At 36.5% G+C, this 26,373-nt stretch overlaps 3 protein-coding genes across 13 annotated transcripts; 2 read left to right on the forward strand and 1 right to left on the reverse strand.

Annotated features, from left to right (window-relative positions):
• Window positions 1-428: 428 nt before the first annotated feature.
• Window positions 429-5,007, reverse strand: LOC103333519 (Tudor/PWWP/MBT superfamily protein). Of its 5 annotated transcripts, XM_016794760.2 has the most exons (6): window positions 4,486-4,918; window positions 3,637-3,830; window positions 3,235-3,474; window positions 2,776-3,060; window positions 1,855-2,093; window positions 429-1,750 (listed from the first exon to the last, which is right to left on the reverse strand). In XM_016794760.2, the coding sequence occupies exons 1-6, from the start codon at window positions 4,674-4,676 to the stop codon at window positions 914-916; spliced, it is 1,986 nt and encodes a 661-aa protein (XP_016650246.1). In that variant the 5' UTR covers window positions 4,677-4,918; the 3' UTR covers window positions 429-913. The 5 variants fall into 5 exon arrangements, with proteins under 5 accessions (XP_016650246.1, XP_008234588.1, XP_008234589.1 ...); XM_008236366.3 differs by having other exon boundaries at window positions 3,235-3,830; window positions 4,486-4,925; XM_008236367.3 differs by lacking the exon at window positions 3,235-3,474.
• Window positions 5,008-7,840: 2,833 nt separating this feature from the next.
• Window positions 7,841-11,396, forward strand: LOC103333517 (uncharacterized). Its single transcript, XM_008236364.2, has 5 exons — window positions 7,841-8,098; window positions 8,844-9,297; window positions 9,526-9,795; window positions 9,926-10,938; window positions 11,069-11,396. The coding sequence occupies exons 1-5, from the start codon at window positions 7,985-7,987 to the stop codon at window positions 11,147-11,149; spliced, it is 1,932 nt and encodes a 643-aa protein (XP_008234586.2). The 5' UTR covers window positions 7,841-7,984; the 3' UTR covers window positions 11,150-11,396.
• Window positions 11,397-13,408: 2,012 nt separating this feature from the next.
• Window positions 13,409-22,261, forward strand: FU (kinase family with ARM repeat domain-containing protein). Of its 7 annotated transcripts, none has more exons than XR_016127020.1 (23): window positions 13,409-13,494; window positions 14,092-14,224; window positions 14,313-14,387; window positions 14,499-14,591; window positions 14,739-14,813; window positions 14,956-15,048; window positions 15,591-15,654; window positions 15,762-15,846; window positions 16,205-16,277; window positions 16,355-16,423; window positions 16,526-16,606; window positions 16,800-16,902; window positions 16,983-17,126; window positions 17,490-17,628; window positions 17,789-17,960; window positions 18,302-18,400; window positions 18,488-19,024; window positions 19,239-20,399; window positions 20,607-20,847; window positions 20,929-21,072; window positions 21,241-21,321; window positions 21,556-21,744; window positions 21,846-22,261. XR_016127020.1 is itself a non-coding variant. In XM_089052472.1 (23 exons), exons 2-23 carry the CDS (start codon window positions 14,135-14,137, stop codon window positions 22,089-22,091), a joined length of 4,047 nt encoding a protein of 1,348 aa, XP_088908598.1. In that variant the 5' UTR covers window positions 13,409-13,494; window positions 14,092-14,134; the 3' UTR covers window positions 22,092-22,261. The 7 variants fall into 7 exon arrangements, 6 of the variants coding, with proteins under 6 accessions (XP_088908598.1, XP_088908601.1, XP_088908602.1 ...); XM_089052472.1 differs by having other exon boundaries at window positions 20,614-20,847; XM_089052475.1 differs by having other exon boundaries at window positions 16,995-17,126; window positions 20,614-20,847.
• Window positions 22,262-26,373: the final 4,112 nt, after the last annotated feature.

The following is a 26,373-nucleotide window of genomic DNA, read 5'->3' on the forward strand; positions in this document are numbered from 1 at the left end:
TTATCACTTACACTCCTTTTTATAACTAAAAAAAGAGTGTAAGTGGATAAAATAGGAGTTTATAATCCAAATCTGGGTCAATAAGACACGAAAGTTGGACTGGGCCAATATGGTAGTTTGAGTAAAACAGACCGAACCAATCCAAGTTTAAATGGGTTGGGCTATTCAAGTTTTTAAATGATTCAAGTTTTTGACAATGACGAAGGTATAACTTCTCAAAAACCAAAAAACAACTGGTATTTAAGAGATGAAATTAACAGATGAAACTTTGATTCTCTATCACTGTTATTTAAGAGAAGACCTTTTCTCAACAACTTGTAAGAAAGTGCCAATTAAATAGTAATTACATATTTATTATTTACCAGTAGTAGTAATAAATAATATGGACCCAAATTTGAGAGAGAGAGAGAGAGAGAAGTAAAAAAGAATGAAATATCAACAACGCACACAAAGTGCTCCCATTCTTGCCTTGTTAATTAATCCGATACAGAGAGAGAACTACAAATTCAATAAAACATCTACAGAAGACTCCTCGCTTCTTTCTATACTTCTTAAATTAGTTATGATAAACAGAGCAAGATACATAAGCTTGTATGGAAATAAATGTACATTTCCCTATGAATTCTATCTATACCTACTTCATCTGACTAACATGAGCTTTGTTCCTTCAAATAAATCCTCAGAAATCCACATCCAGCAAATATGCAATGCAATGCAGTTGACAACACTGTCTGCTGTGCACGGCTGCTTCCTCGGTTACCTGCTTCATCCGATTATTCAAAAAGACAGCAGAAAAATGCTGACTTATACAGTCCAGTTTGGTAGTGGTCCGCTGGAAAGAAGATATTAGCAATAAATGTTGTGCTAGCAGTATAAACTTATTGTGCTTATATAACAATGTACAAGTAATCTATCATGAATTTCTCTCCTTTTCGCTATTCAATAAAACCGTACTAGCTGCTTTTGATGGGGGCCTATTGATCTTCTCAAGTAACCTACTGAATACTAATTTCACGGGTATGCAAGCTACAGTTGTGGGTCCAGAAGACTCCGGTTTCATCAGCCCTTCCCTTTGACCACTACTGCTATCAAGATGTATTGGCTTGTTACTAAAATTCTGTTCAATGGCTATCGAAGATAAAGTCCTCGTTTTCTGGCTAGATGATAAGCTGACTTTCTTGGCCACCTTTTTTGACAACTTTCTATCAGCGGGAAGCCGGGAGTTGTGAAGAAGGTTCCTCTTACCCTGGCTTGCCTTATTACTGAAACTCCCTAAATTTAATTTCTTGAATGGTGGTCTGCTTTCTTCATCTAAAAGGGGAAGGTCGTCAGCAGCTTCATCACCATCCAATGCAGACGATAAATGAGGGCGCGGGACTCGAACATTTGCCGTCCTCCTTGCAGTCCTCCATGCATGTGGAACAGTTGCACCCCCATTATTGTCAACTGCTTCCTCACCAAATTCATCAACTGTTGAAAGAAGCGAGTTGGATGAACCATCTTCTAAGGCTTCAATTTGGATTGGATGCCCTATTATTGCCTTCCCATTTAACTTGCTCATCAGAGAAACAATAGGAACTGGCTCTTTTTGGTAACTTGCCTGGACCTTCAAGTCTACATCTATCAAGTATCTCGGCCTCCTGCGATAATGATAACGGCCATCATAAACCGGGTGAAAGCGATCTCTTTTGATGTCCCAGTACTCATTCCAGGCAGACCTATCCTCCCAGGTCGAGTCTTCCCAATCAGTCTGAAAATCATTATTATCCACATTAGCCCTATGACGACAATCATTAAAATCAATGTATCAACAGAAACATGGAACTATAACAACCTTTGGCTGAAAGCACATACCTTTTCTTCAGAATATGGTCCATAAATATAGCCTCTTCCGTCAGTTGCATCCATTGATCTTTTTGTAAGATTGCGGATATTTCTTTTCCCCTTCAACTGCCATTTGGACACAGCCTCACTAGCAAATAAAGGGTCATGACTGTAGAGGTGAGACATATCACCAGAATGTGTTGATTCATCAGGCTCGTCGCCAACCATGATTCCATGTTCTCGTGCTTCATATCTCCCAACTTCTGGTTCTAAAGGTACATGTACAGAAAAGATTTAGAGGTTGAGGACAAAGAAGTGGCATAGCCATTATGAACCCTTGAGGCCAAAGCTCAGAAAACCAACTCCATGGCGTGAAATGCATATTCAACAAGTTATTCATGTTAACTGAAGTCATGAGATCATAGTCTAAAAAATTAAAAGCAAGTTTTCTGAATCACATGAACCATAACATGGTACTGATAATGGAATCTTGACAGGAAAATCAACAAAAACCTCACATGAACCATAACATGGCTCAATGGCTAAAAGCAGTTTGACCAAATTTCTGTAAAGAATAATAAAATAAAAGGTGAAAAATAAATATAAACACACAAGTTCACAAAATGACAAACTTTGAGAGCTGCATATACATGAAAATCACCATACCCCAAGAAAGGGCTAACCACACTCTAACTTGACAATGAGGTTATCATTTCACACATAATATGCACTTTCATGGCAGTAAGAAATATGATATGCATACCAAACAATAAAGGAGGTAACTGCAAAAAGAAAGACAAAGAGATTTGTCCTGCATGCATATTATAAGCAAGAATCATAGAGCTGATTTTTCTAACATGTCTGAGCAGTAGGGCTACTCTGCATCAGCAAAATCTAACAACTACATAAACCATGGAATCGACAAAATATAAAAAACAGTAAAAACTGAACCTGAGAGTAAAGGCATCTCTTCATCCATATCTGGTTCAGTCTCGGAAGAATCAGACTCGGACTCAGAAGAATCAGTTTCAGAAGAATCAGATTCATCTTCCGTAAAGCCAGAAGTGTTCTCTTCAATCAAGGCCTCAGCATGAGAACGAGCACCAACTGGTGAAGCTGAGATCTCAACTTGGTTTGAAGGAGCTGCTTCATACTCCAAGAATTCACCAGACTCAGCAGGCAAATACACACATTTACTCCTCTTTGCTTTGCAAACAACTCCCGTCTGCTCCACTCCTGAAACAGAAGTATAAACAGTAGCACTGTCAGGTGGCAAGGACTGTGGAACAGCTAATTTTGCACTATTCTGCAAAACTTGGACAAGAGGACGACGTTTATCAGGTCTCTTGGCCAAAAGCTCATCACTCAATCCCTCATGTGAACTTTTCATTTGCTCTAAAGAATTTTTACCGTTCACATGATTTGTTCCTCCCATGCTAAGACCACCACGAGCAAGAGCTTGAACAGTACCATCAACTGTGGGTTTCCAAGAACCATTTAAAGCAAGAGAAGATGAAAGTTTTCGCTTTGAAGGGGCAATTTTGAGACCAAAGTCCTGCAAGCCTCTCATCCGAGGTATGGCCTCAGCATGATCATCTTCACCACTCAGTTGATTTCCCTCTTTGGTTCTTTGGGAAGATGGAGGACCGCCTATAATATCATTTCTATGAGACGTGTCCAATCGCTTAGAAAACTGATGTGATTTGGAATTTCCAGGTTTTACATTGTCATTTCCCAAACTTTCGGAAGATATAACTAACTCCTTTTTCACAGCACCAGATAATTTACTGTTCAAGCGTTCAGAAGTTATACCTAACTTTCCTTGTTTTCTCAACAGCTGCTTCTCAAGTTCAAGCGCATGAAGAATAGCATCTTCTCGACGTGCATATTTCTCTCTTTTCTTCACAGGCATACCCTGAGATGATTCAGCCTTCTCAATACAATCATCAAACTCACCGCATCGAAACGCCTTAACACGCTTGGATTTTTCCAAATTGTACCAATCACTGAGAAGAAATACCACGGAATATCATTACTAAAACAGTTGGTAAAATCAAAGCAGGCATGTAAGTAGAAGAATCAGTAAGTATGAACAATGGGAGTTATATTTTGTTACAACTCTCCAGTTTGAAAAGAGAAGACGACCCTCTTATAATAACATTTTAATAAAATCCATGGTACATAATTTCTATATTTTTGTGCCACTAGGTGGATAAGGCAAAGGGGGCAGAAGGCCTGAACCATGATTCTGCTAAATAGTTCTAAGGTGCCAACCAATTGTATGTACAATGAAACCTGATTGATTAAAATGGCATAGCAAAACGTGATATAATGGGGTTTCAGTGCTGGGTTTTAAAATTTCCGTTGATGCTAAAACCCTATAAACGAGTTTGACCAATGAGTTGCAGTAAGTTTCTGGTATGGGTTTCTACCTCTGCTCCAACATGTTGTCCTAAGCTTTTGTGATTTCTTCAAGTAAAGCAGCAAAAGCGCTATTTTAGCTCATGTATACAATAAAACGGAGAAGACACTCAGTAAAGTAATTATTTTTCTCGTTTCTACATAAATATCCAATCACAACCCAAAACGCCCACAGTAACATGAAATGGTTTCAAAAGACACCATTAAGAAAAATTTAGGGAAGAACTATGAGAGACATACACACTGGCATCTTCTCTACCGAGAAGCTTGACGGGGGTCCCAGAACGAGGCGACGTGAGATGCGAAGCGGAGAGCTCTTCTGGGCCCACTATCTTCCCCGGCCACCACGACCCGTTCCTCCTCCTCACCCAAACGATCGATCCTACGCTGAAATCGCCCGTACCAGATTCCGTACTCCCCATAACACACATACACTCACGCACTCTATATCTCTCTTCTCTCTGTCTCGCTATATCTCGCTGTGTCTCTCGGTTGCTCTCTTTCTGTGAACAATAGAGGAGTCGGAGTTTGACTCAGCCTCCAGCAAAGAACAGTGAAGAACGGATGATCCGAAGATAGACGAAAATGGAGGGTCCAATTTGAGGGATTCGGGTTGGGGCTAGGGTTTCCATTCAGAATTGGGGATTTTTCATTTCTATGCTTTATTTTATTTGTTTTCTGCTCTTTCTCTCTCCGGAAGCCTATGTTTTTTTCCTCTCTGTAAATTTTTTATTTTTTATTTTTAATCAAAATTTCGAAATTAAAATACTCGGGACTCTGTGTACATAGTTTTTGTGACGGTTTGTTTGTTTGAAGAAGCTGGGCTAAGGCTAAGGCTAAGCAGCCAAGCAAAAGAGTGGGGTCTGTTTGTCTGTGTCTTGTGGCTTGTGGCTGTGGCCTGTGGAGGAAATAGTACGAGTTTTGTGGGCAAGCTCCGAAGCAACGCGTGCTGCGCAAGCTTTCAGTTTTTAACACGTGGATTGCTACAACTTTGGGCTCCGATCTTTTACAATTTGGGCCTTCATAGGCCTGCCTGCACTTCTGACCTTTCGAAACCTATCTTGTTCACATTCTAGGCCTGCCTAATCTCTATGAATGTCCACTTGGGCCCAATTGATAATGTGAAATATATAACTTTGGACTTAGCTCCAATTAACCCTAACTAGACGATATTAGAAACTAATGTGCGGGAAGAATGATTGAACTCGGGTGCAATAAGGGTACACACTAACTTTGTCAGCTGATGTAACTCTCATCTGTCTATATAAAGGGTACACATAGATATTATGAATTCCTCAATTTCTTTCTTATTCTCTTTATCCGATGTCACGTATACATATAATACAATGACATAAGCATGCTATCTAATCTTAAGATGGACATTTAAAACAATGAAATTAGAAGTCCATCAACAAAATGATCTATTTGGTTTATCTATGCACCTTTATCTTTAGTTTGTTTCAAATAAACCATTATGAAAAACACACATAGATTTGCTCATATTCTGTTTAGTTATGCATGCCAAAAAGTGTGAGTGGCCAGAAGTTTAAATATCAAACTTCCCTCCATTAATGAATTGATTTTCCAATTCCTGTATTGAACAATAAAAAGTCATAAGATTTACTACAATTCACACGAGACATGATAAACATAGTACTTACTTAAGACAACATTTAAAATAAACGTCAAAATGGTTTCTTAAAATAGTTGAGAACCTTTGATATCATATCGCACCACTTGAGATGCTATCATCTAATATTAATTTAAATGGATAACATGTAAAGAGGAAGCCAAAAAGATAACTCATATGAAATTGCATATAGAAATAAGAGCTCGATAAGATACGACATACTAGACAGTGATGGAATCAAGATTTTGCATTAGAGGGACCCTTCATAAAATTTTATAAAACAATTCGAATATGAGCACTCAAGCGCTAACTAAATAATAAGTTAATATGATACTATTAGGGGTGTCTAGACCCCCCGCTTGATTTGTGTTGGTTAGTTAGTTTTGTTTGTTTGGGGTGTATATATGTATATATATGATACTAACTACTCGATTTAGCTCGTTTCATAATATCATTTCGTATTGATTAATAATTTATTCATTCATTACAATCATAATTGTCTTTAATTTTATAAAATGGTTGAATATTAATCTCATCATCTACACTATTAAAGAAATATAAAAAATTCATAATCCCAATATTAAAGTACCCTACTCATACTGTAAAAAGGGAGGGGAAAAATCACAAAGCTTAAGCTTAAATTAAACAAAAGAGGAAGAGAACGAGAAGGAAAAAAATTAGGAGTTTTTAGTGTAAATATCTTAACATAACCTAGTAGATTTAATTGAAAGTAAAAGATTGATTATGGAGTTTAATGGTTAATTTGTAGACCCAAAAAAAAAAAATTTATTTTATAGTAAATATCCCAAATATAATATAATATAGGGATATGATTTCCCCACTCCCATTTTCTCCACTTACACTCCTTTTGCTTTTTAATACTTTTTAATCAATTTTGTTATTTCTCTTTCCTATTCTACCATTACCCTACATTAATTTCATTTTACTTCACCTTTATATTAGTTATTTTTCTTTATACTTAAATTTTCAACTTGCACTCCATTTTCAGTAATTTTTTTTCCTTAATCGAGTAAGAAATTATGTTTTTTTTTCCCTATAGTACTAAAAACGGAGTGTAAGTTGAAAAATTAAGCATAAAGAAAAATAAACAATATAAAAGTGAAGTAAAAAAGAAATTAATGTAGGGTAAGAATATAATAGGAAAGAAAAATAACAAAATTGATTACAAAGTATTAAAAAGAAAAATGGAGTGTAAGTGGAGAAAATGAAAGTGGGGAGATCAGCTCCCATAACATATTACAATATTTATATCATATATAATATTTAAATGCAAAGTGTAAACAAATTGAGGGGAGGTGGTCTGGGATCAAACTGGATCCCTAGATAGCTCTGCCCTAATACTGGATCAATGGGTTGTGGGGAAATAAATTAGGTTTTTATTTATTAGTGGTTGGTACTACGAAGACATGTGGGAAGTTACAAAATCTAAAGACATATTATAATATTTTTATACGAGCAAATTGAGGGAGGAGAGAATTGAACATAGGACTTTGGGTGTAAAAATAAATATTTTTAATAAGTTGAGCTACAAGCTCCTTGTAGATGTATGATCATATTAGTTATTAAGGTTATGCGATTTACATTTAATTAATTTTTTCTAATTCCTAATTAATTAAAACAAAGGTTGTGAAATTATAATATTTTGGAGAAAGCCTAGGTTAATATTTTTTAAAAAAAACCTTAACTATTCACTGAACAAGTGCAATTCTAAATTTGTTAAATGTGATGTGCATCTTCCCAAATGCGAATTTTCCATACTTTTTGCTCATGTCCGCGATTACACAATTATGCCAATACTTACCCACGTGACCCAAGTTTATAATTTATTCACTTGCTAAAAAAAGAAAAGAAAAAGAAATTGTTGTCAATAATTTCAAATTTCAAATCCGCGCTCCAACGGTCATAATTTCTAGGGTTTTCCAAACGTCTCTCCTGGTCTTGCCCATACGTAGGGCTATACATGTATAAATATCCCCAATCGCTCTCTCATTCTCTCAAACGCTTCAACATTTGTCACTCGATCTGTAGCCGTCTCTCTTGCGAAGACCAAAACAGCTTGTTTTGATCATCTAGGGTTTCCCGTACACTATGGATTTCTCCGGCCTCACAAGAAAGGAGCTTCAGGCTCTGTGCAAGAAGAACAAACTCCCAGCTAACCTCACCAATGTCGCCATGGCAGATTCTCTCAAGGCTCTTGAACACGTAATACTTTTATCCCCCTTTTTCTTCATACCTATTTGATATTGTATTATTGTGGATTTAAAATATGTTTGGTTGCCAAGAAAAGTGATATTGGAAATCACCAAAATCAGTACATTTTCAGATTCAGATCTTCTGGGAATTGCTGTGTTTGATTTGGATTCTCTAATATACTTTTCTTTAAAAACTTTATAATTAATCACATGTTCTACATTCTTTAATATAATAGATTTGAAATCCATTTGGTTGCCAAGAAAAGTGATATTGGAAGTCACCAAAATCAGTACATTTTCAGATTCAGATATTCTGGGAATTTCTCTGTGTTGGTTTGAATTCTCTAATATACTATCTCTCTACGAACTTTCTAGTGTGAACCACATGTTCAACATTCTTTCATGTTTGGTTGGTGATAAATGACCGGAAAAAGAAAAAACCTATATAATCATTCATTAATGTTGAGTTGAGCTCAGTAGTTATGGGGCTAGCTAACAGATCTAACGCCTTACAAACCTCTATAATATTGCTCACCTAAATTCATAATTTCTCAACATAAATTAAACAGGGGAATCGTAGAACATCCTTTTCGGTTTGGATGCCGAGAATCACAAGAAAATAAAAGAGTCTATCAACATACAGTTGTTTTGATCCTGTTTTCCCATCATCTTAACATTCTTTCGATTTCAAACAACACGCTGGATGGATTTATTAATTTATTGGAATCTGACTGTTCTGCAAATCACTGTACCAGGTGGAAGGGCTTGAAGAGTTCCTGAACCAATCCAAATCGGATCCCCAGCAATCTCCGGAGAAAACCATGAATGGATCACTAAGTATCCCTCGTACTGCCGGCAGAACCTCGACTCGTAGAAAGCCCATCCAAGTAGAACCAGAAAGCTCACAGCCATTGACTCAAAGTCGCCGCAGGGCGAGGAGAGCCGTTTCTGAAGAGATGGACCAAGAAAAGACTGAGGTGCCTAAAACTCCTGCCGCACCAAATACCCGGAGAAGGGCTCCCGCTGCTTCTGCTCGACAGAACACCACACAGAAGGAGAATCCTTCGGTGCAGAGCGTCTATAACACAAGGCGATCGGTGAGGCTGCTGGAAAAGAACATGGCAAAGTTGAGCTTGGATTATGAAAACAGTATGTCTTTTAAGATGGATGAACTTTCCACAGAAATCAACAATGGCTCAGTTGATATGGGTAAGTCCAGCGTTGCATTCATTTGATGATTTACACTAGCACTACACAGATATCAATTTTTGTTAGTGTAGCTTAGTCCGTTTGGTTTCTGGATAACTATAAGTGGTGTAAGATGGGGTTATATAACATGCGGTTGACTTTTTAATCAACTAGTTGTAATGTTTCTCAGAAATATATTGGAAGGAAAATTATGTTATCTGACATAGTTCATGGTATGGTGTGAAACAGGGTCTAATATGCAGACGATATCAGAGGTGAGTTCAGAGAGGGTTGATGTTTCTGAAGTTTCATCGGAACCAAAATCAAATGGACCATTTGAGAATGAAGGGAAGTTGAAAGATGATGTTCAAGAACCTAACAAGACTGATATGATTAAAGTAAAAGATGATTCAAAGGTAAAATCAGAAGTGGAATCTGGGGTATCCGAACCAAAATCAGCCTCAGATGTCATTGTGGATGTATCTCACGAAGAGGGGTCAGACGAAACAGATGACAAGGGTAAGTTCAATTGCATTTTATGTATTACTACGGCCAGGATGTTTGTTCATCTGATTTCATGGTTTTCTCAATTCAATTCTTGTGGTTCCTTTTCGTTGAACTTATTTGAATCTGTTTGTGATTGCTACAGAACCTCATGACGAAGGAACAGAAAAATCTATAGCTGCCAAAGTTTCTGATGATATTTCTGCTGAGGTCATGTGCAATGCTAATGCTGCTCAATTTTCGTTGTTACAAGAAGTAAATGAATCACTGAGTGAGGAAGAATCCACTGACCCCAATTCATTGACTCTGAGTTCCGCTCATGGTCAGGCTCAGAACCCAGAAGATAATTGTCAAAGCCTGGAGATAAAAGAATCTGAAACCAATGCAGCAGAGGATCAAGATTTCGACTCAAAATCTGCCCCTGTAGGAGAGACTGGAGAAGTCAAGGACGTGACCAATGTAGAAGAAGCTGCTAAACCCCAGGTATTGACCCTGAGCTTGTCTGATGAACGACAGTCTATGATAAGTTGCAAGGACTCAATACTGTATGGGGCGGAGGGCGATTACACAGAGAAATTCAATTTTGAATCAGACTTCAGCTCAGAAGAAGATTCTGGTGATGACATCAGTGAAGAAGAATCTAGTGAAGATGAGACTATGGATGAAGAATCATTCGAGGATAAGAAAAATGATTATATGCAAGTGAGTGAAGGGGGTGATTTAAGTTCTGAAAACTCTATAGCAGAAGTTGACACGGCAACCCAGTTAAATCCTTTGTCAGATGAGATACCAAAATCTATGAAAGTAGCTCAGGAGGCAATGCCAGTAGAAGAAATTTCTATGGTTACCAATAACCACGAAGGCACTCCAAAATTGCCACCATTGGCAGCAGCTGACCAACTTCCGCTACAGTTTCCTCGTCCAACTCTCTCAAAATCCGGCAAGTCTCCAGGCAAGAATCAATCGGCAATTATGAACTACATCTTTGATGACAACGAGGAAAAAGACATTGAGAGTAGTGATAAGTTTCTCGGAGGAGTTGAGATGAAGAGAGACACTGACACCGTGCAAAAAGAACTTGATACTAAGAGTCTAAGGCAGCTGAAGAAAATGCTGAAAAATCAACTAAATATTGGAGACAGTAAGAATGGCACCAAGGTGAGGCTTCAAATCTCTCTCTCTCTCTCTCTCTCTCTCTCTCTCTCCCTCTATTCTTTCACTTGAAATTTTTAGATTTCTGTACTATGATGTCTTACTGATAATGTTTCTTTTTGATGATGTGCTGCAGATGGTAGAGAAGCCAAGAATTGCCTTGCAGGAAGTCCCAGAGAACCAAATGGCTGTGAACAAAGCTGGCAATGGAAACTGATTTTGGATGTGGTCCTCTAATTGAATTTTGGTTGTGAAGAGTCAATGTGTTGAGGGGGGTTAAACCTTGGTTTGCCTCCTTTAGAGTTTTAAGATAACTTTGGGAGTTCATTTTGGTCATTGAATCTTTAAGGTCTTTTTAATTACTTGAGTAATAATGTAGCTCACCCACCCAATCCTTGATGGTGGGCTTGGAAGTTGTCAATTTTGCTTATTGATATATACTATTGACTTCTTGGCAGCATCAATGTGTTCCAGAATTCAATTCTCTCTCTCTCTCTCTCTCTCTCTCTCTCTCTCACATTCATCACAGAACAAAGCTGACTGAAAAGGTAACTATTAGGCATCGCAGTACATTGGGAACACGGACTGACAGTTTTTGTACCTCTGTTTTTTTGCTTGTTCTAAATCTCCATACACACTGGTAACTTCTCAACAATATCATATTTTGCTTCTACAAAGATCATTCTGTTTGGAAATAAATCCTAGAGTTTTTTAACCACTAATTAAGGTGGACAAAGGAGCATAGAAAGTAGACTTCGGTGGCAGCAAAATTAGCCTCAATTGGGTCCCAGTTTCCTATAATAAAAAAATTTATAGTCTTTTGGCAGTGGGAGAATGATCAGGCAGGCCAATATGAATAATGTTTAACCCTCAATACTCATGTGGCCAACGTATGAAATACGAATACTTTATACAAATTTTAGACAAAAAGGCGAGGAGATTTGGTTCGTTGTGTTGGGCTTAATTTTGGGATAATGACAAGGATAAGGAATGAACTTTATATCTCTTTATTTATAGGGAATTTTAACAAGATAATTACGAGGCGGTCACCTTAGCTCAGAGCCGAGCCGTTTGTGTCACACCAAGCTGTTAGGTGGCAAACAGTCTAGAATCATCCACAACCTCTTTTCATGATAACTTCACGAGTCTTTGCTAGGAGCAAGGGTGGAACCATGAATTTTTTAATGGGTGAGCTAGCTAAAGTTATTAGCTTAAAATTTAATGAATATTTTTTTTGGTACTTCAAATTTCTCTAGTCTTTCTAGAAATAAAAGTAAACATTAAATCATATATACCAAGCTAGTTCATAACTCCATAGACTAATTTTCAATAAGTTTTAACATAAACTAAATAGGGTTTAACACCATAGTGGATTGAACATCTAATGCTTTTTACCTAGATTGACCTTAGGTTCCTTCATGCATTTATATCATACATGAAAAGTTGTTTTATGTAAAAATATTGACTAAGTATGAAAAATATGTTTTCGAAATTATTATTTTCTCAAGATAATTTTTGGCGGCTTTTATTCCTCACACATCAAATAAGAAAATTTGATTTTATGGGATTTTAGTATGAAATATATATTGACTTAATGAGCCATCATTTTTAGCTTAAATTGTATTTTTCACTAAAACCGATTTTTCATATTTTGACTTTGTGGGAATTTGATTTTCTAGTATTTTTATTTTAATCCAAATGGGGGATACTTCTTTATTTACATTGTAAACTTAAGTAAATTGAATAATATAAAAATAAATAAAAGTAAAATGACAAAGACATTTACTTAAATGTTGAAAATGGAAATAAGGTAATATGTACAACGCCAATAACTAGGCTAATATTGAAAATAAGTTAAATATATAGGTTTTATATTTTTTTTCTTAAAAAATCACACTAGGCTATAGCCCACTGTAGCCTTTAGTGTGGTCCCGCCCATGACTAGGAGGCAGGTACAAACAGAGTAGTATGTAACGCACAACTGTAGTCCCATTTGGTTAGGTGGTGGATTAGGTGGTTTACACGTGGCTTTGGATAGGACATGGGCGCTCTTATGAGAGGTGGTGAACCCATTGTTAGGGGAGGTTTTGTTGTCGATGTGGCTGATTCGCACCCTTTCGAGTTTCCCCAAGGTAGCTCCAAGGCTGAGGTGGAGGATGGTTCGGTCATTTTATGCCAAGTATTACGCAAAGTCCACGTGTTCTGTCTTTATTGGTCAGACGAGGACATATACTGAGTGTCAACAAATAATGTGCATCTTGATTTCTAAAGTTACTTTCTCCAAAAAGAAAAGGAAGAATGAAACTTCAAAGTCGTAATGCCTTTTTTAGTGTCGTTGTATTCAAAGTCAACGCTGGAATTTGAATCATTTTAACGACATCTATTTCAAGGCCCAAACTCTCCCAAGGCCCAAGCCCCTCTCGCTCACGCACTAGTCAATATAATTATAAATTTAAATAAGATGGGCGGGGAAAATCCACAAAACCCGACAGTCTCACTCTATTCCCAATTTTCAAATCTCTCTCTCTCTCTCTCTCTCTCTCTCTCTAATCTCAGTTTCAGGTTCACTTCGATACTCTTTCTAAAATGATCAGCAATTCCCTTTTATATTCAGATTGAAGTTCAGGATTTCATTTTTATGCCTTTATTTGTTACTTTCCTAATCTGCTTTCGTTTTATTTGGTTGTCTGGTAAAGTATTCAGCGATTCATTTATTTTACTTCATTTCTCTAAGCAACCAGACAGACACAATGGTTTCATTTTCATGAAGATTAGGGTTGTAGTTTCATTTTCAATTTAGGATCTAGAAGTTATTATTTAATTTCCGAATAATTTGAGTTGGGGTGATAAATGGGTAGTCAATTTATTTCGTTATTTTTTAAAATTCAAAACACAAATTGGTTATATTGGAGCATAATTATGACAATTCAAGTTTGGTTGAGTTTAGCATTTTTGTATTACCTGTATGGTTTTTGAACCTAGATTTGCATAAATTTTTTACTAAACCAGCTAGAAGCTGCTTCTGAAGTTGACCGTTAATCAAAGTTTATCATTACTTAAGGAGATTAGTTTCCAAATTTTTATCTAGCAATCATGAATGAGTTTTATGAGAGCGGCATCAAATTGGTTTAATAGTTCTGGTGCTCGTTTATCTTGCAGGACTGAAAAGGGTAGAGATATATTATAGCTGCAGACTTACAGGATGGGTGTGGAGAACTACCATGTGATTGAGCTTGTAGGCGAAGGTTCCTTCGGGAAGGTATACAAGGGAAGGCGCAAGTACACCGGGCAGGTACGTACCTTTTGCACTTCTAATTTTTCGTTATCTGTTTTTCTTCTTTTTTGTTTATGCGGGTTCCATGTTTTTATCACTGCTTCAGACTGTTGCAATGAAATTCATCATGAAACATGGGAAAAGCGACAAAGATATTCACAATTTAAGACAAGAAATTGAGGTATTGGACTCATTTTATCTCAAATCAAACAAAGTTTACAATTAAAACTTCCTTGATTTCATTTATCATTTATGATTGATATTCTGATATTCACTGTTCCCAAATGTGCAGATCCTAAGAAAGTTGAAGCATGAAAATATAATCGAAATGCTTGATTCCTTTGAAAGCCCACAAGAGTTCTGTGTTGTCACAGAATTTGCACAAGTACTGATCCCTGTATTCACTATAACTGCATTAATTTATCTAGACTAGCTTGTTATTTTGGAAACTCTTGCAGATGCACAAGAATATCTAGACTCTTGTGGAATAGGTTCAGACGCATTAACTATCAATGAATTTCTTGATATGCAGGGTGAGCTATTTGAAATTCTTGAGGATGATAAGTGCCTTCCCGAAGAGCAAGTTCAAGCGATTGCAAAGCAGTTGGTACTTTCTTTATTACGAATTTTGGTTCCATCTCAATTGTTTTTCATATTTGGCTGTCTAGTCTTTCCAGTTGTGGGCTATACTTTTTCCTTAATTGTTCACAACAAATATAGTAAACTTTCTTTGTTACTGAATGTTACAGGTGAGAGCTTTGCATTATCTGCATTCCAACCGTATCATTCATCGTGACATGAAACCACAAAACATTCTAATTGGTGCTGGTTCTATTGTCAAGGTTGATTCTACTGATATCTCTATATGCTTAACATAAATTTATGAACAACTGTAGCGAGTTACTTCATTTTGTTAACCAATCTTATTGTTGTTGCCTTTTGCCCCCTCGTTCTACTTTATACATGTGGTGTGCTGATTACAAGAAATAGCCATAGTGGGTTAACATAAACTTCATCTATGTTTAAATCATGTACAGTTTTTCTTTTGCGTTATTATCATTAGTACTCTGCAGTAGATATTTGGAGTATCGTCTCGAAGCTGAGTACCCTCGTCTGTCTCATGTTTGTTTTCATGTCCATCATATGCACTATAGCACTGTCTTTTGTAGCAGACAAAGGACTATTGCTCTATTTTCTATATAGTAATTTATTTCTTCATTGCTATCCTTTCGCAGTTATCATTTATATTATATATTTATGTTGTTAAGTTCTCATGGTGAGATATCTAATTAGTTCCTTTTAGAACTTACACAAGTATCCTTATGTAAGTGCATAAGTGCATGTCTGCTTTCAGATAACTTATAAATTCTGTTGTTTGTTACAGCTCTGTGATTTTGGGTTTGCACGCGCAATGTCCACAAATACTGTTGTTTTGCGATCCATTAAAGGTTAGCTTACTATTCTAAATTAACTTTTAGGAAACTTCCTGAAGATCCTGGAGGAACTTTGCTACTTTGTTTGCCCATTCAGTGAAGTCTTCATTAATGTTCATTAGGTACTCCTCTGTACATGGCACCTGAACTAGTACGGGAACAACCCTACAATCACACCGCGGATTTATGGTCTCTTGGAGTAATATTGTATGTTGCATCCTTACTTCTTTCTTTCTATTAAAACAATTTCCTTGATTTTCTATTTAACTTGTCTGCTTCTGATTTGTTAGATTTTGACCCATGTTATAATATATTCTTTCCCGTTATGTGCTTTCTATTTAATCTATTCCTTCAAGTTATGCGCTTTCTTTCCTTATTTTTTTTAAGGATTTCATACAGGAACTAATTGCAAATTTCCATATATCATAATCGAAATATAAATATAATTTAGATTGCAAGTTCCACAGCCTGTTTGGGTTTGCTCTGTTTTCTGCCATATCTTTTTTTTCTTTTCTTTTTCCCCATATTTGTTGAAATATATATATATTTTTTGTGTACTCAACAGATATGAATTATTTGTTGGCCAGCCTCCATTTTATACAAATTCTGTATATGCACTCATCAGGCACATTGTTAAGGTACATGTAATCAAATCTTTGTATGATTTAGGTATTTCAAAAAAAGTATAATCTAATGCTACTTTGAAATGTTTCAGGATCCGGTTAAATACCCTGACAACATGAGTCCAAGTTTTAAAAGCTTTCTGAAGGGATTGCTCAATAAGGTTGTTATACAATTTGAAATGCACGGCTTTTCAGTTGAAAAGTTTCAATACTTATTTCTGCTAACTTTCATTATTAACAGGTGTTTTTATTCTTGAGAGCAGGTACCTCAGAATCGATTGACTTGGCCAGCTCTTCTGGAGCATCCATTTGTTAAAGAGATGCCTCATGAACTGGAGGCTAGGGTAGTGATATCTCAACATATCTAATTCCATATTTACATTATAAAGTTTAAAGTAGTATAAAACCTTGTATTACGTTTCACAGTGTTTTAATATGCCATGAGGTCAAGACGTACTAGTTCTTTGTCTTTTATTGACAGATACAGCTGTCGAGATATCTAGTTGTAACTGTAACAATTGTTAAACCTTTTTCCAGGAAATGCGTTCTGCAACTGCTGCAGAAAGAGGATGTGTTGCGGCATGGAGGGGTGAAGGAAACACAGTTCAAACATCAGTTGGTTTGGCTGTTTCTTCTCCTGGTAGTTACTTTTTTCTCTACTTCAAATGTTTTTCTTTTTCTTTTATCTGTCATTAACTATTTACCATGTCATTGGCAAAGTCAACTCTCCAGATTCTTCAGAAAACAACAGTGGAATAAGTTTTCAGAGTGATGCTCAATCAGACATTCCTGACTGCACAGCAGTCAATTCTTCCCCAAATGAGTTCCCAGGATTTGCAAATCCTAATGAAGTTAAACAGTCAGGTATATGAAGCCTCCATAACAAGGAAAATCATCTGATTCTATTTTGTTTAATATGCCAGGACAGATTACATCAGTTTGTATGACTATTTTTTCACTAGGACAGGGAGAGTGCATTTTAAAAGGGAAGTGGAAACCTTTTGATGGAGCTACAAAGTTGACATTCCTGCCCCTGTTAATTAATGTGTGTGTGTGTGTGTGTTTGCATATGTCAAGATTAAGAATTGAATGAAATAACTCTAGTATATCATGAATGAGGCCTGGCTTTGTGTTCATTAATGGAAAAGCATAAGTATTGCAATTATTACTTCATAAGTTACATGATGTTGCTATAATGGGCTGAACTTAAGTAATGTTTTGCCTCAGGTTGCCAAATTTTGGACAGATTGGAAAATAACTCTCGTACAGTTAAAGGTGCACAAATAATTAGTCAAGATAATCAAGCAGTAGCACATGTTTTGCTACCACTTAAAAGATGTTCCCAAGGATCCCCAAATTCATGCAGGTAAAGCTGAATTGCACTCCTCTACTAAATATAATGTAAAATTTTGTTTCTTAGTCTCCTGTCAAGTTATACTGGTTCTTACTTTTTTTAAAGAATGATTTAACCAGATACCTACCAAATCTTTATCTGAAAGACTTGAATGTTTGTCACATTTATACAGAGATCAAGATATTCTTAATTCAAACCAGTCTTTGAGGATCCTTTCAAACTTAGTTGCGGCTGGTGTCATCCATTCCAGTGGGCTACTTGATGAAATAATACATGAACTTCTTGTTTACACTGGCATCATAGTTAGCATGAAAGCTTCTGAAGTGAATGAGTTAAAAGCAAAGGTATAAGTGCGTTATTTAGAAGTTTCTTAATTCTAAGTTTTGTATCTTGAGTTATGATTGGCTGTCAGTAATTTACTGTACCTTTTGCTGACTTCAAATTGTACCCTTGTCAAGCTTATCTGTTACAATCCTTGCATCTGCACACTGCACCTCTCAATATTCATTAATATTTTAGTATTAAAATTTTGAAAAAAAAAAATCTAGCATATTATGTTCTCCATCCCCTGCCATGTCTACTGACACTTCTGAAATGTGTTTTCTATATCTTCTGCAACTATTAATTTAGTATCTTAAGAAAAGTGTTTTTCCCTCTCTGAAACCTTGCCTTCTTACTTTTGCAGAGTTTCTCAATAATTAAAATTTTGGTAGACAATGCTGGAAGTGGCGCTGGAGGCTCATATTTCAGGCACTGGGTTACGTTTGCTGATATTTTTTCACAAGTATGGTTCTTTTTGATATGGTACATATTGCTTTGTTGAGACAATTTAAAGGACCTGCTTCTAGTTCTCATCTTGTTGAATGTGTAGGTTGTTGGTTGCAGCGAAGATGCATCTGGACGAGTTCTGTATGAGTCCATTGCTTGCATAACTGTTGTGTTAACCAGAGTCACTCAGGGCCTTAAAGCAGTCTCTTCAACTTCAGTTCCTGAGGCGGTTTCTGATCCTAATGAAACATGGAAACAGATTTTGGATCACGCTAAAACATCTGGTTTAGTGGATCAACTTTGTCTCTGCTTAGTTACTGCGGGGTCAAGTCTTATTTCAGGTTCTTCAAATATGCTGCGTGCAGCCTGTGAAGCATGTAGGGCTATTTGGTTGCTGGTAGATGCATCAGAAAATCTTTCTATGAAAAGAAATGCCTATTCATTTCCACTTAACACTATGCGCAGTCCTTCACTCCAAATTGGCATTAGGGATCAAGATCAAAGTTCTTTAATTGGGACAGAATCAGCAAAACTTGTTGCTGCAGTGACTAGGGCATTCCTTAGATCAAAAGCAGTACAGGTTGCTATACATTATTGCCTTCATCAACGACTTGAGGCTTCACTGTATGCTAGCATTCAGGTGTTTCTCTCATCCTAACTATGTTAAGAAAATTTCAACACATGGTAGATCCACATGTAAATAGCCATGTATGTGTAGTCTTTCAGAAGTGTAAATAATGAGAAGTCAATTATCTTGAGAAATTTTACCAGCAGTTTTCAGTTAACATTTGTGTCTGCATCTAGCTTTCATAATTTGACATGAACGACTCTGCAATTGTTCTTCCATGTTTCAGCTATTGTTGAGGTGCTGCTTGCATAATGGAATTGTTCCTGGTATGCTCTGTGGTCTGCCTAGTTCCCTACCTGTAACTACTGTTGTCAGTGGTGGGGGTGATGGAACCATTATTTCAGAGATATTCTCGTTGTTGTCTTTGTGCATTTCATCTCAAAATAAAGATCCACAAGCAATTGAAACAACCAACTTGAAGTGCAAATTAACTAATCCCGCTACCTTGGTTCTGCATTCATGCCTCATCCTTGCAACAATTGCACAATGTTTGAAGGCAACTGGAAGAAATTCTGCATTATTTATGTTGACAACCTCCCCAAAGAAGCAGCTTTCTCGACTTTCTGTCCTTGCTCATCATTTTTCTTCTGATGAGAGCACAAACACTTCCTTTCAAACTCATACAGCATCAGCCATGTTGGCACTGGCTTCCATATTGTCGCTTGAGTCAGGAGCTTCTGTTGGGTCCTCTGTCTCCGAAGTAGCAGTGCCTTTGATTCCTCGAAGTGCCACACTATGTGACTACCTCAAAGTTTCACCAGGCAGTGGAATTGAATTGGGTCCTAATGGCGCCAAGAGTGCTCTCTCATACTGGCATGGTCTTAGGGATGGATGTGTAGGCTTGCTGGAGTCCAGACTGAGGTGGGGAGGACCCTTAGTTGTCAAACAGCTGTGTACAAGCAATATCCCTCTTCTTCTAGTCAGTTTGTTAGCCAAAAACCAACAAAATGTGTCTCCACAAGAAGTTGACAGCACAAATGATCAAGTTGGGCTTTCCCCTATCGGAGTTGTGTGGACAATATCGTCAATATGTCACTGCCTCTCAGGTGGAGCCTTAACTTTTCGTCAGATTCTGCTCAGAAGTGATCACATCAAGCTCATCTCTGACTTGATATCTGATATGCATCTCAAGCTCGTAAAGGCCTGGGTTGGGCCTGGTGGAGGGAAGGATGGTGTGAGAGATATAATAAATGCAGTAATTGATCTCTTGGCATTTCCTTTTGTGGCCGTACAGAATGCTCCAGGATTGCTATCAGCCACCGCTTCAGTGAACAGCGGGGCCCTTCTCAACATGGGTTCACCAGGTGTGAGAGTTGGCATGGAGGACAGAGACATGGTGAAAGTAATTGAGGAAGACCTGGGAAAGTATATTAAAAACCTTTTGGAGGTTCGGTCTTCTTTTCTTTGTTTTTCCTCTTCATGTGGCCGGGGGCTGGGGTTTGTTTAGATTCTTTTTCCAGTACGGTGTTCGTGAGATATTACACAGCAGCGTATAAGCTTATTAATATATTAGATATGCAGAATGAGTTAATTTTGCTGAATAACCATTCTGTACTCAGGTACTTATATGTTTCTCATTCAATTGCTTCTGAAGTTTTCAGGTAGGAGTGCCAGGCATCATTCTTCGATGTTTAGAGAATTTGGAGTTAAAAGATATAGGAAGGCCCGTGGCCTTTCTTGCTAAGATGATTGGTCACCGACCATTGGCAGTTCAACTTGTGGGTAAAGGCTTGTTGGATCCCAATAGGATGAGAAGATTGCTCGATTGTTCAAGCCCAAGGGAGGTGATGCTGGATGTTCTGATGATTGTTTCTGATTTGGCTCGCATGGACAAGGTCAGATTTGGTTTTGATTGAATAATCGTTGCTGCATTTAACATCCTGGGTCAATACATTAATGGAGCTTCTGGTGTTCAGGGATTCTACGAATACATTAACGGAGCTTCTGTACTGGAGTTCTTTAAGGAATTTCTTACCCATGAAGATCCTAATGTGCGCTCAAAGGCTTGCAGTGCTCTAGGCAATATGTGCCGGCACAGCTCCTACTTTTATAGTGCCCTAGTAAGTAGTGAACAATAGATTGTTATAAGGTTCTGTCAACACACTACTTTTCTGGATAATCAAAGCATCCCACTTATCTTCTGCAAGCACACACGTACACATGTATATAGGAGGTTAGATTACTATTTTTATTTTAGTATCTTACGACGGAAGATGATGATGATCTAGGCAAAGCATCAAATCATTGGCCTCCTTATTGATCGATGCTCTGATCCAGACAAACGGACACGAAAATTTGCTTGCTTTGCTGTAAGTTCTCTTGCCATGCAATAAAATACTTATGTTGCTTTCAGCTGTCTGTTGCAATATTGTTTATAACTTGTTTTTCACCATCCTATTATGAAATGTGTCAACCTTGTTTACTCTGTTTCTTCCACAATCAGAAATTATGTAAATTTGTTTTTTGGGCTGAAAAGCAGAAAGAAACATGTGCGGCCTTGCAAATATTCAGCTATATATATATATCTCTCTATCTCTTTGCAGATCGGAAATGCTGCCTACCATAATGACATGTTATATGATGAGCTACGAAGATCTATACCCCATCTTGCCAATTTGCTGCTTTCAACCGAAGAAGACAAGACGAAAGCAAATGCTGCAGGTGCACTAAGCAATCTTGTTCGCAACTCCAACAAACTTTGTGAAGACATTGTATCTAAAGGAGCGATGCAGGTTTGTGTTCTTGATTTGATGTCTAAGGGAGCCGTGCTTTTCGAAATTGAATCACTTTGCAATGGCATTAACTGGTGAGGTGTTTATATACGTTGCTGCAGTCTTTACTGAAGTTGGTGGTTGACTGTTCGGTGGTAGCACTGAACCCAGGTAGGAAAGATTCAGTAAATGAATCACCTCTAAAAATAGCTCTCTTTTCATTGGCAAAGATGTGTTCGCATCCGCCCTGCAAACAATTCCTCCGTTCATCAGAGTTGTTCTCAGTGATCGGACGGCTTCGGCAATCTCCAGAATCAACAATTGCCAATTATGCCTCCGTCATCATCACCAAAGTTGCTGATTCTTGATGCTGAATAAGCTTCATAATTACCACTAATCAGCTGTGGCCATGGCAGGCAAGAAAGTTTGCAGGTTCTGGGGTAAGATGCTCTAATAGTATAAATCCTTTGTACGTATGCCTGTATATGGATGGATCAATTCAATTGATTAATCAGCAAAGCTTTCTACTTCACATAAATATATGGTATGGATGGACCAATTCTCCAACACGAGGGGTAGGACTCATGCAAGATTTCGAAATTCAAATTTAGGGCCTTTTCTATCACTAGACAGACGAGCTAGTGCGATTGATTTTCAAATTTTTCTTTTCGGAAGAAAGAAAAAGGGATAATGATTTAAGTCAGTTCGTCAATTAATGAATCGGAGGCCTGATGTGGGAAATTTCTCACTTTGACCCAAGTTTAATTGTAAAAATATGTCCTAAAGGAGGAGGGGAGAGGAGAGGAAGTGCCCTAAATTCGTTGGATTTGGCCTTTATTAAAAAGGAGTCCACGTGCTCGCTGGAGAGAGAGCCCATGAAAGCGACTTCGTGTGGTTCCGTACAGTTGGGTAGCGAATCATTAATGATACTTCGCCACGTCTCGAGTTGACTGGTCTGAAGGGATCAGTAAAAGGAGAAATTCATCGGACACCTTTCGAGCTCCTGAGGCGTGGCCGCAGAGAAAATGACCTGTTGCGCATTAAACTGTTTTTGTTTGTTCGAAATGGGTTGGAGATTACTAGGCATTGAAATTGAACGTGGGTTTGGGTTTTGGTTTGGTTGCTTAATAATAATAATAATAATAATAGCTTGGACTCGAAGTTTATGGCAGAATGGGGATACGGCCCGTGCCTGTGTGTGCCTCTGTGTCTGTGTGTGTATTTCTGAGCCACTGAATGAATGACTCAGTAAGTGAGCAAAGCGTGAAATTTCATTCAAATCTGCTTCAACTGTTCCAAGTGGTCCCCAGTCTTAATCTTAAGATTATCATCTATTAATTACGATTGAAAGTGATTTGACCTATTATGACAATTTATTAGAACAACTTCTCAAGTGATAATCTAAATTACTTTAATTTAATTTAATTTATAAAAAATGATATTCAAATTTGAGTGCAAGATGGCGTTTCTAGAGAATAATTAAAGATGATGTGTTAAATTAATATGGTTAAAATGATGGTTCATCTAACATTGCAATAATGTTTATAACACCAAATTTTAGTAGATCAGTATTATGTCTTATAACCTAAATTTGAATAGCAATACTAAATCATCATATTCCTTTACGGTGTGTTTGAATGAGGGATATAAACTTGAGATTTTGATAAAACTCATAATTTATAAATTGACAAGAATCAATTCCCGTGTTTGGATTAAAAAAACATAGAAATTTAGAAATTCCGCATGAGAAAAAACATGAAATTTGGAGATAATAAATTCCAACTTTAAATTCTATTTAAAAGTCGTCATTTCTAAAATCTCAAGATAAATTGAGTTTTTAAAAAAGATAACTTTACAAATAAATTTTAAATTTTGTGTTTTAAATCAATCACCTAAACAAACAATTTTACAAATTCTAAAACATTTGTTTCATTTATTTAATAAATTATTTGTACTTTTAAATTTCTTTATTTAAACGCACTGTTAGGTGTGAGGACTTAGATGGAATTAAGGTATACGTATTACATACGACAAAATCCCTAGCATTACATTAGAACTGGAAAATAAGAAAGAAAGAAAGATACAATAAGTGTCAGAAAAGTGGGAACACAATTCCAAGAGCTGATAAGCGCACGTACTTATCACCCCACACCAGACAGCTACTCCGCACTAGGCCAGACAATGACAGGTTGATTGGTAGGTAATAAATGAGATTCTTTGATAATAAAAGTCTTTTAATATAAAATAGTTTATTGTTGGGAAAAGCAGAAAGTAGTGGGACCACAACCGAAACCAAAAATAAGGAAAAGAAAGACGGTGGTGGGAAGTATTTCTCTCTCTCTCTCTTCTCTCTCTCTCTCTCTATATAAATATGAGAAAACTTCTTCATGAGTTTCATTTTTGGAGTAAATTTAGGTTTTAGCTTTTAAAAAAAAAAAAAATTATTTTGAAAAAAAACCAAAGTTTTTCAATAAAACAGAAAAATATCTTAACTTTCAAATCAAAGACATGCAAATGTAAAAGATTCCTTAGGAAATTAAAAAATAAATAAAGACAATTTTGTCTATTTTAGCTTTTTTAAAAAAATTTCTCTCTCTTTTGTCTTTTTACAAAGTCTCCCTTAATTTATTTTGTTTTTTTGTCGTCAATTAATGTTGTTCATACAAATCTTTTAAAATGTTATTTTAAACCCCTCTTGCGCTTAAGTGCGGAATTTGTTTTTCGTTTGTTAGAATAATTTATACTATTTATAAGTAGAAAAATTCACATGCAATTTAAAATATAATTTTTTTGGCTGAGAGAGTCCCAAGCACTTGGACTTTTTCCATTTCGTGTGTGGCCTGATATTCCGGAGAAAAAGATGAAAAAGAAAAAAGCAAAAGTAGTTGCATATGCTAAAAACTGAGCTGGGAATGGGCGCTAAGCAACACGTGACACACAGGTTTTGTAAGTTTTTGAACCGTCATTTCATTTGTTCATTTGTGCAACACGACATCTGTCCTTTTTCCAAAAGATGACATGTATATTAATTTTGGTATACAACAATGACATGTCCATTCATTTAACATCGACTCTTCTGGCATGTCATGAATGATCTCGCAAAGCACCGAAATATATAATAAGAGGATTTCTCTTCACTATTTTAATTCAATTATTATTGTTATTTTTAACATTTGAAATGTGTCTATAGGCATAATCATAGTTCTTATGATTATAAATATGAGCACTTGTTAAGTGTTAAGAAAAATAACGAGAGTACACCTTAAGTTAAATAAAGGAAATGTAGTGTTTAAATAATAAATAATAACAATTCTTTACATGAAAATTAACAAATTTTAGTCGGTTTTATATAGAATGTGGTCCAAACTTTATTTTCATGCAAAATGGGCTCTAAACCTTTTGAATTGCATGAATGGAATATTATTTGAGTTGGCACCATCTCTATTTGTTTTTATTATAAATAGGATGTTTTAATTCTTTACACCACAATACATACAAATAATTGTTTTTATTTTATTTTATATATTTAAAGTCTAATGGTAATTGTGTTTGAGTACGTTTTATTTCCAACTAATATGGAGGTGAAAAACAATGTATTATGATGAGCTTGATATAGTTGTGGTTGCGAACATGAAGACATGATTTTTCTATTTATATTCAACATGTTCGTTTTTCAGGAGTTAGATGTTACGAGAGTTTTCATTTACTGCTTAGATTTGTTTTTGTAATTAAACATTTATGAATTTTGTAGATATGTAGCTTGTTAGCACAATGTGCCTACCATATGCATCCAAGTTCGAATCTCTCTATACGTATATGAGATAATTTAAAATACTTAAACTATGGTTTGGATATAACAGAAAATTAATTAATTAAAATTTATATATAAGAAAATGCTAAATATATTTTTAAAATTAAAAATTATTTTGGAAATTGAAACTCAATGAAAAAAGGACGTTGAAAATGAAGGGGCTTTTCTGAAAAAATAAAAATAAAAATAAAATAAAATGAAGGTGCTTTTAAAATTTTGTTTTTTGTTTATGTTTTTGACGAGTCTTTTGAATAGATTGTTGAAATGAAGGCGTTGAATTGAAGTGAACCGGGGTGGGGGGCAGAAGTGGAAGTGGAAGAAAACGAATGATGACTGCCGACCTAATGAGCCTCTTTCGGATACGAGTCTCTCTCATTGCTTTGGACAAAAAAAACAAGTGAAGTCCATCAATCCCACGTAAAATGTTACCGTTAAAGGTCATGCTTGCCAAGCCCCACACACAAGCGTTCCTAAAATAAATAGGACCCATTGACCAATGACAAGATGAGCTCAGGCAATACAAGGGTGGACCCTCTCACACTCTATCATTTCCACCTCGCTCGCTTAGGGTTTTCTGCTGTACAAGCTCTCTCTCAGGCTAGTGGGGTTTAGTCACTAGAGTCCAATCGAGAGTAAGGAAAATCAGGTAGAGAGAGAAATAGATAATGGAGAGGCAGAGGGATTACGTGTTCTATGTACAAACATAAATGGAAAACAATAAAATAATAGTGGAAAGACTGAGAGAGAGAGGTGCCCCAGCAAAAGCACAAAACAGCACAAGCTTTGTCTTTGTCCCGGAGAGAGAAAAAAGTATATAAAGATGTAAAAGAGACACATAC

The sequence above is a fragment of the Prunus mume genome, linkage group LG5, assembly GCF_029339155.1.
Source record: "Prunus mume cultivar Tortuosa linkage group LG5, ASM2933915v1, whole genome shotgun sequence".
In the NCBI taxonomy this organism is placed as follows: Eukaryota; Viridiplantae; Streptophyta; class Magnoliopsida; order Rosales; family Rosaceae; genus Prunus; species Prunus mume.

Bases quoted from the DNA above. Each gene is read 5' to 3' on its own strand.
- LOC103333519 (XM_008236365.3), bottom strand. From the start codon at position 4,676: ATGTGTGTTATGGGGAGTACGGAATCTGGTACGGGCGATTTCAGCGTA. The intron at 3,831-4,485 runs GTATGTCTCTCA...ATTTCTTCTCAG, and splicing joins GGTAGAGAAGATGCCAGTGT to TGATTGGTACAATTTGGAAA. The intron at 2,094-2,775 runs GTTCAGTTTTTA...ATGTACCTTTAG, and splicing joins AGAGATGCCTTTACTCTCAG to AACCAGAAGTTGGGAGATAT.
- LOC103333517 (XM_008236364.2), top strand. From the start codon at position 7,985: ATGGATTTCTCCGGCCTCACAAGAAAGGAGCTTCAGGCTCTGTGCAAG. The intron at 8,099-8,843 runs GTAATACTTTTA...TCACTGTACCAG, and splicing joins CTCTCAAGGCTCTTGAACAC to GTGGAAGGGCTTGAAGAGTT. The intron at 9,796-9,925 runs GTAAGTTCAATT...TGATTGCTACAG, and splicing joins AGACGAAACAGATGACAAGG to AACCTCATGACGAAGGAACA.
- FU (XM_089052472.1), top strand. From the start codon at position 14,135: ATGGGTGTGGAGAACTACCATGTGATTGAGCTTGTAGGCGAAGGTTCC. The intron at 17,629-17,788 runs GTAAAGCTGAAT...ACATTTATACAG, and splicing joins GGATCCCCAAATTCATGCAG to AGATCAAGATATTCTTAATT. The intron at 21,073-21,240 runs GTAAGTAGTGAA...ATGATGATCTAG, and splicing joins CCTACTTTTATAGTGCCCTA to GCAAAGCATCAAATCATTGG.